We start from the raw sequence: 16,323 nt of genomic DNA on the forward strand, positions 1-16,323 counted from the left end.
GTTCTTTCTGTTTTGATTATCTAATTGTTGCCAGGATTTCAGTTAAAATACTGGTTACGCAATTTCCATTGAAGATGAAGTGTGAATGACTCATCTTTGACTTTATTTCTTGGTAGCCTTAAAAAGTACAGTATGTAATGGGAGATTACTGGTATAAAGAACTTTAAAAGTCAACCAGAACATCGGGTAAAAGAGGAATAAGAGGAAATTCAAAAGTGTAATGAGTCATATGAAGCAAGACTTCATCCATTTTATTTAATTGTCATTACCGACATTCCCATCAAGGGTAAATTGTGCTTATTAAACTGGAATTAAAGAGCCTCACAGCAAGAAGGTTTCTGGTTTGAATCCTGGTTTGGGCCAGGGTTATGTGCGTAGGATTTCACCACATACTTCTGCTTCCTCCTGCAGTTCTAAGACATGCAGATTGGGTAAGGTTAAGTGAAGACTTCACATTCATAAGTGTGTGTGAATGTTTTTTTTGTCTCCATGTCGGTCGTGCAATACACATGGGAACCTGTCTAGGGTGTACCCACCCTCTGTCAGCTGGGATGGGCTCCCCTCCGCGCCCCTCAAAGGATAAACAGTATAGATAATGGATGGATTTGCAGTCAAAGCCTTACATGTTAAACATCTTCGGTTTTCTGTTATGCAGTTTGGTTAGTGGCTATTGTGGGATCGAAACAGACACATTTTCTGCTGTCAGGATCTTCATTCTTCGTGCAGAAGCTCCAAGTTGTGCAACTCACATGCAGAAGCAGTCACATGTGGCATCATCTGAAGAGGATACTTTTAAATAGATCCTAAAGCCAGAGCAACTGTGCCTTTTGTCGTGGTAGGAAATCCCCCCCCAGGTGAAGCTGACTAACAATGGTTCTGTTCTGGTCAGAAGTCACAATAATTAATTTCATTATTTACACCTGTGCCTTTCCTACCTTGACATGTCCACATGTGTTCTGTGAAAAAAGGCCCGTTGTGCAGACTGTTACCATGCAGATGGAGAGGGAGGCTGAACTTGAAGGGCTGGCTACAGGGGTTTCTTCTGTACACTGTTACATCATGCACAGAACCACCAGCAGAGAATCTATTAGTAAACAATAGCTGACTATCATGCCCTGCCTGAAGGGAGAAAATGGCATACCCTCTGTCTGCTGATGGAGGAGCCCGCAAGTATGATGTAATAACCTTTTTGCACCTCAGCCTCAGATCACCAGCTTTAATGTTGCAGATAATCTGAAAAGAAAATGTCCCCGATATTTGGAAGAATTTAATGTTTGTTATTTAAATGTCTCGATCTGAAGATCAGTTATGCCGTGTGGTTTGAGATGCTTGTGAACTTTCTACTTTGAATCGTCAGGAAAATACAGTGGAAGGCCTTGAGATTCATTCTGTGGCCCCTCAACAACAAAGAATACTTTCAAGGATCCCCAGGGCGAGTCACATAACTGTGTTCCAGTGGAACCAACAGTAGAATACATGCACTTGTACTGGTTTATTCCCTGGTGTTGACCACGGAAATACAGTATTATCCCCTGAATATGTCGGTGTGTTTGAATTGTGTTAAGAACCACTGCAGGATAACAAAATGAGTTGATGGAGCTTTTATTGCCAAGATAAAGTAAATAAAGTTATATCTGTTACAAGATGTCGTCGGTGCCAGTGAATATACATTTCACATATTTTCATAAACATTAAAGCTGTAAGTCAATTTTTCCTTCAACACTTACACAAGCAGAAAAAACAAATACAACACCAAATTCATTTGTATCATTGATAATGGCTAAGAAGGAGATGAACTGTTCAATTGAAAGTGCAAGTCAATGTAACATAAGATAATCCTTTATTAGTCAAACCAAGTGTTCCAGCAGTATAGGATAGTGAAATGCACTCAGTAAAAGTAATGAATAAGTAAAAAGTAAAATATCAAGGAATTATAAAGATAGAAAGTAATATGTACAATGTCAACAGAGTATATACAGTGTAATGGTAGTGTACATATCATTAAAATTGCACTGACAAAATTACTATAGCACAGTTAAATAAGTTGATTTAGAGTGAGATATATAAGGTGCATGTGGTCGACATGGGAGCAGAGTTGCTTGTACAGTATAACAGCTACAGGAAGGAACAGCCTGTGATACCTCTCCTTCAGACACTGTGGGTGAATCAGTGCTGGGATGGTGTCCTGCGGGGGGGTGGGAATGGTTTTCCATGCGAGATGATGATGTCAGACTGACCAGTGTTGATAGATTATGGACATTACAGGCAGAAACAAACATTCAAATAACAGACCAAACAACACCCCAACATCACAGGCCCAAACGTATACAAAAACTTTATAAGAAGGACCAGAGCAGACTTTATTTGTAAAGGAGCCTCAGGTATTTGGGGTTGCACCCGAGAACCTCGGATAACTCTGTCATCTCAACTGCTGACAGGATGAGACTGGAGGTGGTAGAAGGAGAATGATCACCTGCATTTGAATTTTTTTTGCCAAACATAAGGTCTTCTTGAACAATATGTTGATCAACAAAAAAAGTCATTGCTAATGTTTATAGTATTAATAGCTAAATAAACAAATGACACGTGTTTTTGATGAGGCCTTGATCATCAAGCTTCGGGTGGCCTTTAATGATGCATTGAGAAGCTGTCTTTAGAATCTTTGTGGCCTGTAATGTTCCTACTTTCCACGCTGTCAACTTTATGAGTCGATTAACTGATTCAGCAAATGTTATCATGATGGTCTTAACTGAGCCTCGGCACAGTGACACGAGGTATTGCTCTTGTTCCTGGAAACACTGGAACAAAGGCCTTGATAATAAATTTGGATTTGTGAGCTGCTACAATTATATTTATATGCTGTTGTTTGTGTCTTATTGTTCTTATATAGATATGAGCCTTTTGTGTTCGGCAATAAAGTTGAATTGAATTCCTACTTTACAAGCTTTTTTATGAAAAGGGTTTACAGGCAAGTATTTATCTTTTGAAAGGTAAAATGGTTTTATGTCACATATTCCATGATCAGTCAGGAATTTAAATAAAAATAAACATAATGATAAGAGAAAGCATGTGAATAAAAAGAACATTTATAAGGGCCCAGCACTGACTTTCATATATAGTTTAAGTGTTATTTTAAATGTATAGTCCGGTGTCCCCGCCTCTGGATGTTGGGTCAGAGAGAGTTTACTGCCACAGTCAGGGCGGAACTGCTGTTCACAGAATGTGGAGGGAGGACGGACGGTGGAGCGGAGTTACAGCGAATCTAAACAACTAAGTTAACATGGCGGCGTGCTAGCTTCAACCTACCTTGTTTTACGACGACCCCGCGGAGCCTCTCTCGCCCTGTTTATGGGTGTTTCTGAGCGGTTTGAACTTCCCTCACATTCTCCCCCGACGTGTTTCCACGAAGGGAGGCGGCGGCGGCGGCGGAGCGCTCGGCAGCCATCTTTGGACCTGCCTGGGAGTGGGACTCGACTACTCTGGCTCCCCAGATACTTCAAGGGTGGGGATCTTTTTTTTTAAATTTTTTTTTTTTTAAAGCTGTGATAATTAACGACTCTAGTGCGCTGTAGCCGACTGACAGCGTCCAAAAGCCCGCAAAGGATCCAGCGTGAGTCGGGGCGGGGATGAAACGGGAGGAAGACTCTCATAACCCCCGAACTGTCTTGAATTAACGACATTAACCGAGGCGCTGAAACCTGGCCTGTCAAGGGAGGGTGAGTTTCAGCTAACTGGCTAAGCTAACTTAGCAAACATCGCACAGGTTAGCCCGCTAATGTGACAGTTTCGGGGGGTAAAATGGCCCATGAGGTCGGTTTAACTCCCCACGATTCGCTCGGTTATCAACGTCCCCGGGTTGCGTGAGTGTTGCCCGGGTTGTTTCATCATATGACACGTAACTTAGCCTAGCTAGCGTCAACTTTTGCTGTGAGGCTAACACTTCCAGTCAACGTTGGGTCCAGTTGGGGCTTGTGTGCGCACGCTTCAGGGGGTTGTTGGGTCTTTCACGTTTCGGGGGTGGGGGGGGGACCCGTGTAAGTTTGACTCTGTTGTGTGACAGCAACTGGAGCAGCTGCAGGAAAGTGACAACTTTCTAGCAAATCCCCACTAAGAGCTCCGTGTAATCCCACTCGTGTGGTAACTCCAGCGAAGTGTTGGCCAGCCAACAGGTAAAGTGGGATGAGACGCAGCAGGTAAGGCTGGGCTGCAGCCCCACATATGACAGGGGTGGGTGGGTTTGCTCTCAGGCGAAACTCTGATCAGTTGATGGTGGTTTGGATTTGTCTGACTATTGTGTTAACATGTGTCTACCTGTCCTCGCGTTGGTTAGGCCCGATTGCCACTTTATTAATGTTCATAAACCTACTTTGGCTTGTTCTCTTTGGTTTTGAGCTTTTGACATGGGTGGTTAAAAGAATAAGGAAACGCCGTTGGGTGTCACAGTGAGATCCAGTTTTTCAGGGAATGGCCGAACTGACCTACATCACTGATGGCTTTAAACGACAAGTCATCTGAATGATGTGGAAGTTTTAAACCTGTATTTGACTGTGTCCGAATCTGCATGGCACGACTGAGGGATTGTCACTGTTGTGAAGCGAAGAGACATATAATCATCAAATGCTCACCAGCGCCCAGTCCTACCTCCCCACAGCCATGCGAACAGGAAATGCTGAGAAATGCGGAGCAATGAGGGCATACATTGGGAATTCCAGCCCTCCAGCTTTGTTGTCCTGTCTTGCTGCATTCTTCTTGTATGTGTGTGTGTGTGTGGGTGCGTGTGCTAGTTGGAACGCAAAGGGTGTTTTTTATGAAGGTATCAGTTGTCATCACTCACTTTTGTGCTCACGTGTCCACGGTCGAAAATGCCATCATGACATATGACAACAAAGCTCATTCAAGAGCGACAATGTAGTGCCGAACAATGGCAATAAAGAGGCACACAGTCCCACATGGTAATGAGGCTTTATTTCACAGCCGTGGCTGCATCTCTGTGGAATTGTGAGTTGTTCAGTGTTGTTGTGAGACAAAAGATGTCTGCTTCAACTGGGGGCTGTTTCTCCCAGGCTGGGAAAGAAGTCTTGTGACTCTAGCGTCAGCTCTGCATCTGTTTGCAGCAGATCATCTGAGCCGCATGTACTCAGTAAACTTTCCTCAGTGATCTTTTACAGTCTACATCTGTATTACAGCAGTGAAGTTGTGTAACAAACAATTTAAAAGGCAGCAAATGGTTAAAAAATCTCATTCTGATGGTGAATTTGTTGACACAAGGTATATTTAGTAAATTTCTGTAAGTTTAAAGGGGGAAATAAAATAGCTTTCTTAATTTCTTAGTGGTATCTTGATGATGCAGATGATTTTGGCTTGTTTCATGTAATGAACTGTAGAATATTTTTGTTAGTATTTTTTACATTCAAAGGAAAATATTTCGCAATGACAGGTGATTACTGTAAATTTGATTGAGTACCTAGTACATTAAGTTTTTATGGTGAATCTGCATTTAATTGAGATGTGGCTGTGGGTTTCTTCATTGGGAATTTGTTTTTTTTTTTGTTAATGGTGTGTGAGAGAGATATATTGGTGAACTGACTCTTGATCACTTAAAGGAAGGTTACATGGGTAATGTTTGGTATGTTTAAGAATCTGTGTTTACTAAGTACTTACAGGTTTAACAAGTAGTCTTGTCACTGGAATGCTTTCTTTCAGTGTAGGCATCTGTCTCGCACTGAAGCAGTGTGTTGTTACCTTGGTTTCTTTGTTCGAGCTGGTTCTTTGTATCCTCAACACATCTATCTGTCCACATACCAGTCACTGAAGGTGTGAGGGGAGGTTGTTAGGACACAGCCCACTATTTTCCTTGCTGGAGTTGCTGTTACTATGGAAACAGGAGACTTATCTGTTGCTACTTATGGATTTCTAACTGCCCGTTCTCCACATTTGCACCTGACATCATGGTTCAGTCGGTGCTTTCGCCTTCTCTTGCTCTAGTTAATAGACTCTGTTGTTGCAGACAACAGAGTCACAGTCACAGACCTGTGTTTTTTTCAGACAGAAGTTATACTTACATATTACATATAACATAAACTGTAACATGTTAAGGTAGAAAATATGATCATCTTGCTCCAAAACATCCAGAAACCACTTATGGAACACATTGTACTTGTATTAATAATAAAGCCATTACATTTTTATTGGGCACACATAAACACATTAGCTTATACCACTCTGCTGTTGCTGTATTTCTTTCACTGTACTCATTCTTGTTTCCCCTTGTGCTTTTAGCTCTGAACACATATGAGACCACTGTCCTGCAGATGAGACATCGGTGGGGGCTTTCAAGTCGCTGTCGCAGACCCAGATAGTTGCTGGCGGCAGCGGCATTGCCCCCCAACTCCCCATTATGCCCAACAGCAGTCGGGCGGGGAGCCTGAAGGACCCCGACGTAGCTGAACTCTTCTACAAGGAGGACCCGGAAAAGCTCTTCACAGATCTGCGTGAGATCGGACATGGCAGCTTTGGTGCTGTATATTTTGTGAGTATTTCTCAATATAAGGTTCAAGCCTAACGCCATGTTCATTCTGACACCTGAACTGAAAATGCAGCCTTCTCACTCTTTCAGTGAGGCCAAGGGCTTTGGGGGCGGAAAAGTTATGCCTGGCTCAATTAATCAAATACATCTGAGTGTACGGTTATTGTGTTATGTGAATGTAAAATTCCATTGCTATATTTGCATCATTACTACGCATAATAAAATAAATTCCACCATTATTATCGTGCTGAAAATTAGGTGAATCTTTTTTTCCCTCAGTATTCCAATTGGAGTAGACTAAACAAAAACGGCCTCTTAGATCCTTTCAATTATTTCAAACTATTTCGAAATTATTCTCAAATTGTAGCTCTGTTGTAGTGACACTGTCTCAATGTGTCAGCTAGCAATTACAGTACAATCAGACTTAACAGTAAAAAATAAAAGTAAAAAGAAAAATGTGATATTTTACAATTCTGATGTTTTTTGGGGGGCGTGACTTGGCTTTTGTAATTGCTGTAATGTGAACGTTATGCCTCAGCTGTTAAAGGCATTGATGGCTTTTATGTCAGTTAGCTTACTGAGACTTGTGCTGTAACAGCAACAGATTGTGTTGTCATGATGGTTTTGGCAATGAGATCATCATTATTGATTTAATGGATTTTTGTATAAAATGAAGTTATAAAATGAAGGTTGCAATCCCACCTAATTGTAATGTTGCTCATTACTCAGGCACGAGATTCACGGACAAATGAGGTGGTGGCCATCAAGAAGATGTCCTATAGTGGAAAGCAGTCCACTGAGGTATGATATCTTTGACTTACCTATATCATGTTAATAGGTCATTGTTACTATGTTTACTATGTCGGTTGTTAATATATTGCTCTGCTTTTAACTGTTTTCCCAGAAATGGCAAGACATAATCAAGGAGGTGAAATTCCTGCAGAGCATACAACACCCAAACAGCATAGAGTACAAAGGATGTTACCTGCGAGAGCACACAGCCTGGGTAAGATTCACCATGACTGTCAGTGATGACGAACACACTGTTGTACATACTGCTAGGTAAAAGAAAATGCATTCACACAGACCCCTCTTTATTTCGTTGCAGCTGGTTATGGAGTATTGTCTAGGCTCTGCCTCAGATTTGTTGGAAGGTGAGTTGAAAACGTTTTAAACTTGTGATCTTTGCTGCATGACTTGAGAGGGTAGACTCCCTTTTCAATTTAAACCTTGTTGCCTCTCTCTGGATTTACATCACTGTCTGTGAATGTTCCCCTCCAGTTCACAAGAAACCTCTGCAAGAAGTTGAAATAGCTGCAATTACCCATGGTGCTCTTCAAGGGTTGGCTTATCTTCACTCCCATAACTTGATCCACCGGTGAGTGTCTCAAGTGTTTAGGAGCGTGCTTGGCATAAGTGCCCTCAGGCCAACTGTCTAATGTTTGGAGCTTTAATATTTTCTTGTTCTGTGTTTGACAGAGATATCAAAGCAGGAAACATCTTGCTGACAGAGCCAGGGCAGGTTAAACTGGCAGATTTTGGTTCTGCCTCCATTGCCTGTCCTGCTAACTCCTTTGTGGGGACTCCATATTGGTACGCTACAAAATTATATAAGTATATTAAAGTTTCCTCTCAGAGTGTCTGAAAAGAGTTTTTGTTAAATTTCCATTTACTTATTTTGATTGTGCTGTGTGTGTTTGTTTTCTCAGGATGGCCCCAGAAGTCATTCTAGCTATGGACGAGGGTCAGTATGATGGAAAGGTGGACATTTGGTCTTTGGGAATAACCTGCATTGAATTAGGTACAGTCACTGTTTTTGTATTGCTTACATCCACATATATCTATGATTTTACTAACATCTCACAGCCAGTGAGAGTTTTGCTCCTTTTAATCTGTTAATTATTGATACATGTTGTTCCTCATTGTCTCACAATTAAAAATGTTCTTCTTATCTGACTCCTCTGTGTAACCTGCAGCTGAGAGGAAACCTCCACTGTTCAACATGAATGCAATGAGTGCCTTATACCATATAGCACAGAATGAGAGCCCCATGCTGCTGTCTAGTGAATGGTGAGTTCAGAATTAATTTTTTATCAGCTTATTACTTGTTTCTTAAATCATTAAGACTGAATGCAACAAAGTATAGAAACAATTTTATAAATTTACCGAAATTTCATCTCTCAACTTTAGGACGGATTATTTCCGAAACTTTGTAGACTCTTGCCTTCAGAAATTTCCCCAGGATAGGCCCAACTCTGAGGAGCTGTTAAAGGTATGAATCAAAACATTTCTATGACAGGCATTCGGGTATGTTATGATTAATGGCTTACCCTTATAGACACAGTAGAATTCAGGATTTTAATGCAAGAGGTGTATTCTGTGTCCTTCCCCCAGCATGCATTTGTCCAGCGTGAACGACCAGAATCGGTTCTAATGGACCTGATAAATCGGACAAAGGATGCAGTGCGGGAGCTGGACAATCTGCAGTATCGCAAAATGAAGAAGCTCTTGTTCCAGGAAGCCCACAATGGCCCCACAACTGAGGCACAAGATGAAGAGGAGGTCTGTTACATGACTGTCTCAACTTTTTCTAAACTGCATCTCCAGTTTAGCGAGGCTGTCAGTGTTTAAACACATATTATCAGAGAGGCTTGTTGTAACCTTGTCACTGTCTGCTATGTGTGCTATTTTTAGGAGCCAGAACACAGTGTGGGCAGGACAGGTACAGTGAACAGCGTTGGGAGCAACCAATCAATCCCCAGTATGTCAATCAGTGCCAGTTCCCAGAGCAGCTCCGTCAACAGTCTAACAGATGCAGGCGATGACAAGAGTGAGGTTGACATGGCGGGAGACCACACAGTCATGTCCAACAGCTCTGTCATACACCTCAAACCGGTAAGAAGTTCAGGTCCTGGCCTGTTTAACCTGTTTTATAATTGGTTATAGTAGTTGTTTGTTTTAATTGCTTGTTCCTCTTGTGCTTTTTGTGTCCCCTTCAGGAAGAAGAGACGTATAATCAAGAGTCTGAACCTAACACCCGGCCAACTGAGCAACAGTCGCCACCTGCACAAACTCCACGGCCAAAACGAAACCGCGAGCACTTTGCCACAATACGTACAGCCTCAGTGGTAAAAACAGTCATTTTATCTGCAAGTTAAATAGGAAGATGGTTAAAGTAACTGCTTGATAACTGAAATAACTGCTCGCATACCCACTGGAAATTTTCAATGGGTGTTTTGACATATTGTCCTTGTAGTCATTGAATGATGTAAGGCTTGAAAGTAGTAATTAAATTATGTACAGAATGAAAAGTAATGCCGTAATCCTGCTTGAAACTTTTATACATTTGGATAGACTTTTATGTTGTTCTCTCAAAAACACCCAACCAGCAATAATATAAATGAAATTCTTTGTCTTATCTATGCCAGCTCACTCGCCAGATTAAAGAGCACGAGCAGGATTCTGAGTTAAGGGAGCAGATATTGGGCTACAAGCGCATGAGACGGCAGCACCAGAAGCAGCTGATGGCTCTGGAAAACAAGCTGAAGGCTGAGATGGATGAGCACAGACTCCGACTGGACAAGGAGCTGGAGAATCAGAGGAATAGCTTTGCCCAGGAGATGGAGAAACTCGTCAAGAAGCACCAGGCATCGATGGAGAAAGATGTATTTGTTCAGCTCATTTATGTGTTCACTAAAATGTGTCATTTGCTGTGGGTCATACTAGGCAATAGATCAAGTTGATTGAATATATGTATTTCTCAAACAGGCAAAAACCGTTAGCAATGATGAAAAGAAGTTCCAACAGCATATCCAGAGTCAGCAGAAGAAAGAACTGAACAGCTTCCTTGAATCCCAAAAACGGGAGTACAAACTTCGCAAGGAGCAACTCAAAGAGGTAGAGAAACCATTTGCATTGTTGCTTTATATAGTGCCCTGTGTAAGCATGCCTTTCAGCTAACTTACTGATAGCAAATAAACACTAATCAGTTCTTTGAAGACAGTTCTATCAGTGACCTGTGCTCTTTCTTCCCTTTAGGAGCTGAATGAAAACCAGTCAACACCCAAAAAAGAAAAACAGGAGTGGCTGTCCAAGCAGAAAGAAAACTTCCAACACTTCCAAGCGGAGGAGGAGGCCAATCTACAGCGCAGACAGAGGCAGTACCTTGAACTGGAGTGCCGCCGGTTCAAACGAAGGATCTTGATTGCTCGCCACAATGTTGAACAGGACTTAGTACGAGAGGTCAGTTCTCTGTCCTACATTGTGCTGCTGAATTTCAAATTTCACAAAAATAGATAAGTTCTTAAACAAATTAAAATTTGCCCCTCCTTATCTATCTATCTTTGTTGTTTCCTTTTTGTCTTTGCATTTGCTAAAATACTAAGGAACTAAACAAGCGTCAGACCCAGAAGGACTTGGAACATGCCATGCTTCTCCGCCACCACGAGTCCATGCAAGAGCTGGAGTTCCGCCAGCTCAACAACATCCAAAAGACGAGGGCTGAGCTGATCCGCCTGCAGCACCAGACCGAACTCCACAATCAGCAGGAGTACAACAAGAGAAGGGAGAGGGAACTTCGACGCAAACATGTCATGGAGGTTCGCCAGCAACCCAAGAGCCTTAAGGTACGAATAAGCTTGAGCATGTTCATAAACATTGACTATTAAACAGACACGCAAATTTCGCTTAAAAAAAACTTAATTTTGTAATTTTTCTCTACAACATAGTCCAAAGAGCTACAGATCAAGAAGCTGTTCCAGGACACCTGTAAGATCCAGACCAGACAGTACAAAGCACTAAGGAACCATCTGTTGGAGAACACGCCAAAGTCCGAGCACAAGGCCGTCCTTAAACGGCTAAAGCAGGAGCAGCACCGCAAACTCGCCATCTTGGCTGAGCAGTATGACCACTCCATCAATGAGATGCTCTCAAATCAGGCGGTTAGTCTTGCTTTGCCAGGAATGTGGAATCTTAATATTGTGTACATTTTGCTACCTTTTTAGAGGATGTTTCCAAATCATTAGTGGTTGAATTCTATTCCCTGGACCCTTATGTTAAGTGTCTCTGTCTTCAGCTCCGTCTGGATGAGACTCAGGAGGCTCAGTGCCAAGCCCTTCGAATGCAGCTACAGCAGGAGCTGGAGCTTCTCAACGCCTACCAGAGCAAAATCAAGATGCAGACAGATGCCCAGCATGAACGCGAGAGGAAGGACCTGGAGCAGAGAGTGTCAATCAGGAGGGCCCTGCTGGAACAGAAGGTTGCTTTCTATTCATTATTCTCATCTGGTGATTTACACCGGTCTGACTCAATAGTTGTATGAAGGATTTAAGTTTAAAATGTTTTGAAAACCAACTACACCCTCACAGCTTTAGGTTATTCCGGAGAAAATACAGAGGAACCTCAGTGTTCAGTGCATGTCTGAAAGTAGTTCTACTGTGACCAGTCAAAATGTCTGCTGTGAAAAGACCTCTATGGATACTGTTGTCAACAACATTTTTGTTTTCCATAGATTGAGGAGGAGATGCTGTCCTTGCAGAATGAACGCTTGGAGCGAATCCGGAGCTTGCTGGAACGTCAAGCCCGAGAAATTGAGGCTTTTGACTCAGAGAGTATGCGCCTGGGCTTCAGCAACATGGTGCTATCAAACATCTCCCCTGAGGCCCTCAGCAACAGCTTTCCTGGGGCTTCAGGCAGCTGGAGTCATCATCATCAGTACAACCAATCTGGGAGCTCTCAAGGGCCACACTGGGGCAGTGGCAGTTCAGGCGCAGGGTCAAGCCACCAAGGCAGCCTTCACCACTATCACTCCAGTCCAGGAGGGGCATCTATGCAGCAGGGCTGGGGGCAGGGAGGTGGGAGTCCATCACCGTGGGGCCACCCGTCAGCAGGAGGCCTGGTGTCCCGCAGCAGTGGAGGTGTACAGAACAGCCCCCAAGCAATGGGGAGGACACCCTCAGGGGGGCGCAGTGAGCAGGCAATGAGCAGGAGTACCAGTGTCACGTCTCAAATATCTAACGGGTCACACCTCTCCTACACATAGATCCCCCGTCAGCAGTGGAGTCAGCATTGAGTGTGGAGACGGTAGAATCCAACAAACGCAGCAGGGTATTGGCTGAGCTCCGCTGCTCTGTCTCTCTCTGTGACACCCCTCCATTTCTCCCATGTACAGATGTGGATGTGTGATTAAATAAATGTTGCTCAGGTCAAAAGGGCTGGAAAAGGCACAGCCCGTCCACACGGCAGTTTATCGGCACACATACAGATCCTTAAATTCTATGTTATATAAGCAGTTTGAGTGTCAACACATAATACTCCCATTTTGTTTTTATTTACAGCTCTCTCCTATGGAATTTATGGAATATGTGTTGTGCTATTAACAGCCATTGCTCTCATTTTGCACATGAAACACTGTTAAAAAGTCTTTGACATGTGTTAACTATGTCCTTAGAAATGTGGTATCAAACATTCACAGTTTTGTTTAGTACCTCCCTCCTCGAATTACCCAATTCATATTAATTTATACACTGGCCGATCCTCTGATGCTGGTTAGAACTGCAGCAAACATCGCTCTGTTTTTTTTGGTGTTGCTGTTGTGATACGAGCCTGCTGTAATGGTCATTGTGATAAATTAGACGACTCCGTTTTATATCCTAGTTTTTTTAATTCTGATCATAAGCCAAAATGAGACTTAACAAATTTAAAGCCACAAAAACTAATCTTAACTGTAAACCAGGCTTATGGTACACTATTAAAGTGCCTTTTTAAACCATTGATTTAAATTAGTCCCAGATGTTTATAGTTTAATACTTTCATCAACCATTTGTGATCAGTCAGTGCCAGTGTTTTTTTGTTTTTTTTAGTTCGTTCTGTTTTAACACAAGTGATTTTAAGTCCAGAGGTCCCAGATAGATTTGCCAGGTTCTTGTGTTCACTGTGGATGCAGTGGAGTTGGTTTAAGCCTTATACATTTTTGAGAAACTTATCCGTGCATATCAGTAACTGTAATGTAGGTGTAACTTGTACACCCCTGCATTACAGAGAATGTGGTTGTACATGTTGAGTAATTGTGTGGTGGGGGGTAAAAAAGACTAATTTGCCTTCACAACAATCCTAATATTGACCTGTTGATTTTTTTTTTTTAGTGCCTTTTTAAAACTGCTGCCTTTTTCAAAGCACTTTATACAGCTAAATATATGTAAAGTTAACGTTCAACTTCTTTTCGCCAAGCACCTGGTGGGTGTGTGTTTTGTTGGTACGTACGCTGTTAAGTTAAGGAGTCGAGCTAACCTGTGCTGTGAGTTTTTTTTAGGGGCAATTTTCCATATATGGACAAAAGCCCAGTGTATGATACCAGACAGTGCAGTATGAGTGACAACATTTTTTCCCCGTTCTGCGGCTTTTACTGTGTTTTGAATGTGTTTGCGTGTAAGCTGTTGTTGGTTATCTCCTCTGTGAATAGAGGATGGGAGGATGCTTCTAAGAAATGTTTTGGCTCCAGTTTTCATTAAAAAAACTGAACTGAGTTAACTGAAGAGTTCATTATGTGCAGGCAGGAAGCGTAAGGAATTGTCATGACCATGACAGCAGGCTTGGAACTACAAAGAAACTACAACACTGTTAAAAACAATGTTGGGGCTTATTTAAGTAACACTAAAAATGTTAAGGGTCCTATGTTATTGATGCCACACCATTCTCAGCAGAGCCCAGGAACAAGGGTGATTGAATAATGCACACACTCGCATGATGTTATTGTTGTGTATTCGTGTAGAAGTAAAATCGGGTCAACACACACGCTGGAAAAACGGCCATGTACCAAATAAATGTGGCAAAAGCACTTGGGTATTCCTTTGATAGCTGTAACTGTTCCTATTTGAATAAACTCCTTTCTCTCTGGTTGATGAACTATCACTGGCTCAGTCAGGTGCCCCTCGAACCTTTCAACAGTCTCCCCTTTCAAGTGAGGTTTTTCCATTTCCATACAGAAAAGGCCTTTAAGGATACTTATCCATAGATAATAAGGATATGTGCTCCCCCCACCCCAAATCACAAAGCTGGAAGTAAATGTTCATATGTGTATATTTTATCAAAGAAAACATTTAAAGACTAAACTCACATTTTAAGAAAATAATTTGTAAAACTAACTATTTAACTGACAGAACATGGGGATATTAGCAAACCTTTCACTCTCAAAGTTCGAGTGGTGTTGAATTGTCTGGATATATGCTCATTGGAAGATATTCTTGGTCTTGTGTACAGAATCAAAATGCCTCATATGCATGTATTTGCTGTCATCTCCTCTAAATGCCACTTATTTAGTCACCGGCCGTCTCGGAGCATTAGAGTTTGTTCTCTAAACCCCCCGCCACTCTGCAAACATTTGACCAATTTGTCCCCATTCCACTCTGATTCAGAGCCATTATTCCCGAGGCTGGCTCTTTCTGAATGTCATACTGTGATATATTCCTATCACGTTTAAGGACACAAAAATGCTGGGGTCTCTTTATTAAATCGGTGGGATTTCAGTTTACCGTGTGTATATATCCTACCTAGAAAATATGCATTATATCATCTTGTATATGGTTTGGTCCCAAAATCCATAATTTTTATTCTTGAATGCCAAGTGACTTGTTCCGGCTACCGTAACACAGCAGGTTTAATTCATCATTTCTTTTCTGATTTATTGATATTTGATAAAAGGGGAATGTGCTTATCATTATTGGAATCTTACCTTAAGTCAAAAGCCAAGGCTAAGACGTTCAATGTCAGGCCCAACAAACCTCCCACACATGCCAACCTTAAGTTTTTATGCACAAGTTTTGTTCACTTTTGTCAGTGTTGTGTGTGTGTGTGAGAGGGAGTCTGGATATTGTTGTCAATCATCGTCAGTCATACGACCCTCTCCACCAACCTGGATTTTATTTGTTTTTTTAACTTTTTTATTTTACTTAAACTTTGATGTCAAATTTTGTCCTACTGACTGTAAGCATATGGGATACTGAATGAGAATCAGCAACTGAACATGGCGATCCTTTCTATGGTCAAACACTGTGCCATACCCGAGTTGCCAAGCCCAGATACCACTGCATTGTCTCATCTCCATGGTCGTACCTAGCATTGGGCGGAAGGCATGAAACGTATGAAACATGACAAAAAGCAAGTTGGTTCACGTCTCATGCCCAAAGTAAAAAAAAAAGGCTTGAACAGATGATGTGGTGACAGGCGAATAATGAAAAGAGATTGCATTTCTTTGAAGGTGTCAGTATTCTTCTTTGGCACATTACCACTACAACTCATAACCTGTATTAAAATGTATAGATGGTGGAACTTGTTGAATGTCGGAGAGATTATGAAGATGTTACATAAGAGATGGTAAAGTACTAAAAGTGGATTTAAATTGTGTAAAAAGATTCACAAAGCAGAATAAGAATAGGATCAAATTTACTATTATGTTTGTATATTTACTATTGTTTTGGCAGAGGGATATTGAACAGAAATCAGCTGTAATAAAGTAATTTTAGTATAAATTGCCTTGTGTCTGTGTGTGTGTTTTGCACCTCATTTGCTAGTGTCTCCTACACAATAAAGTGTTAACGCTTAGAGCCGTTTTCAGACGTCACCTCTGGAGAATGTCCACACAACTGGGCTTGAGTTTTCCAGCAGTTTGCATCTCAAACATGAACAACGCAGCAGGAGATTCTCACCTCAAATCTTCGGGATGTTTGGGTGAGGCAGGATGTAGCTGTGGAGCTTTGCTGTAAATCCTCTGGAGGATCTGCTGCTTTCTCACATGCTGCAGA

General features: G+C 41.8%; 1 protein-coding gene across 3 annotated transcripts; it reads left to right on the forward strand.

Annotated features, from left to right (window-relative positions):
- The first annotated feature begins 3,181 nt into the window (after positions 1–3,181).
- Positions 3,182–16,050, forward strand: taok1a (TAO kinase 1a). Of its 3 annotated transcripts, none has more exons than XM_035154341.2 (20): positions 3,182–3,716; positions 6,280–6,529; positions 7,256–7,327; positions 7,431–7,532; positions 7,635–7,680; positions 7,808–7,904; positions 8,006–8,119; positions 8,236–8,327; positions 8,503–8,596; positions 8,717–8,798; positions 8,921–9,088; positions 9,221–9,421; positions 9,526–9,654; positions 9,955–10,191; positions 10,295–10,423; positions 10,565–10,768; positions 10,912–11,151; positions 11,254–11,466; positions 11,601–11,783; positions 12,036–16,050. In XM_035154341.2, exons 2-20 carry the CDS (start codon positions 6,398–6,400, stop codon positions 12,564–12,566), a joined length of 3,066 nt encoding a protein of 1,021 aa, XP_035010232.1. In that variant the 5' UTR covers positions 3,182–3,716; positions 6,280–6,397; the 3' UTR covers positions 12,567–16,050. The 3 variants fall into 3 exon arrangements, with proteins under 3 accessions (XP_035010232.1, XP_035010235.1, XP_035010233.1); XM_035154344.2 differs by having other exon boundaries at positions 3,182–3,610; XM_035154342.2 differs by having other exon boundaries at positions 3,182–3,502.
- Positions 16,051–16,323: the final 273 nt, after the last annotated feature.

This window comes from Hippoglossus stenolepis, chromosome 4 (genome assembly GCF_022539355.2).
Source record: "Hippoglossus stenolepis isolate QCI-W04-F060 chromosome 4, HSTE1.2, whole genome shotgun sequence".
In the NCBI taxonomy this organism is placed as follows: Eukaryota; Metazoa; Chordata; class Actinopteri; order Pleuronectiformes; family Pleuronectidae; genus Hippoglossus; species Hippoglossus stenolepis.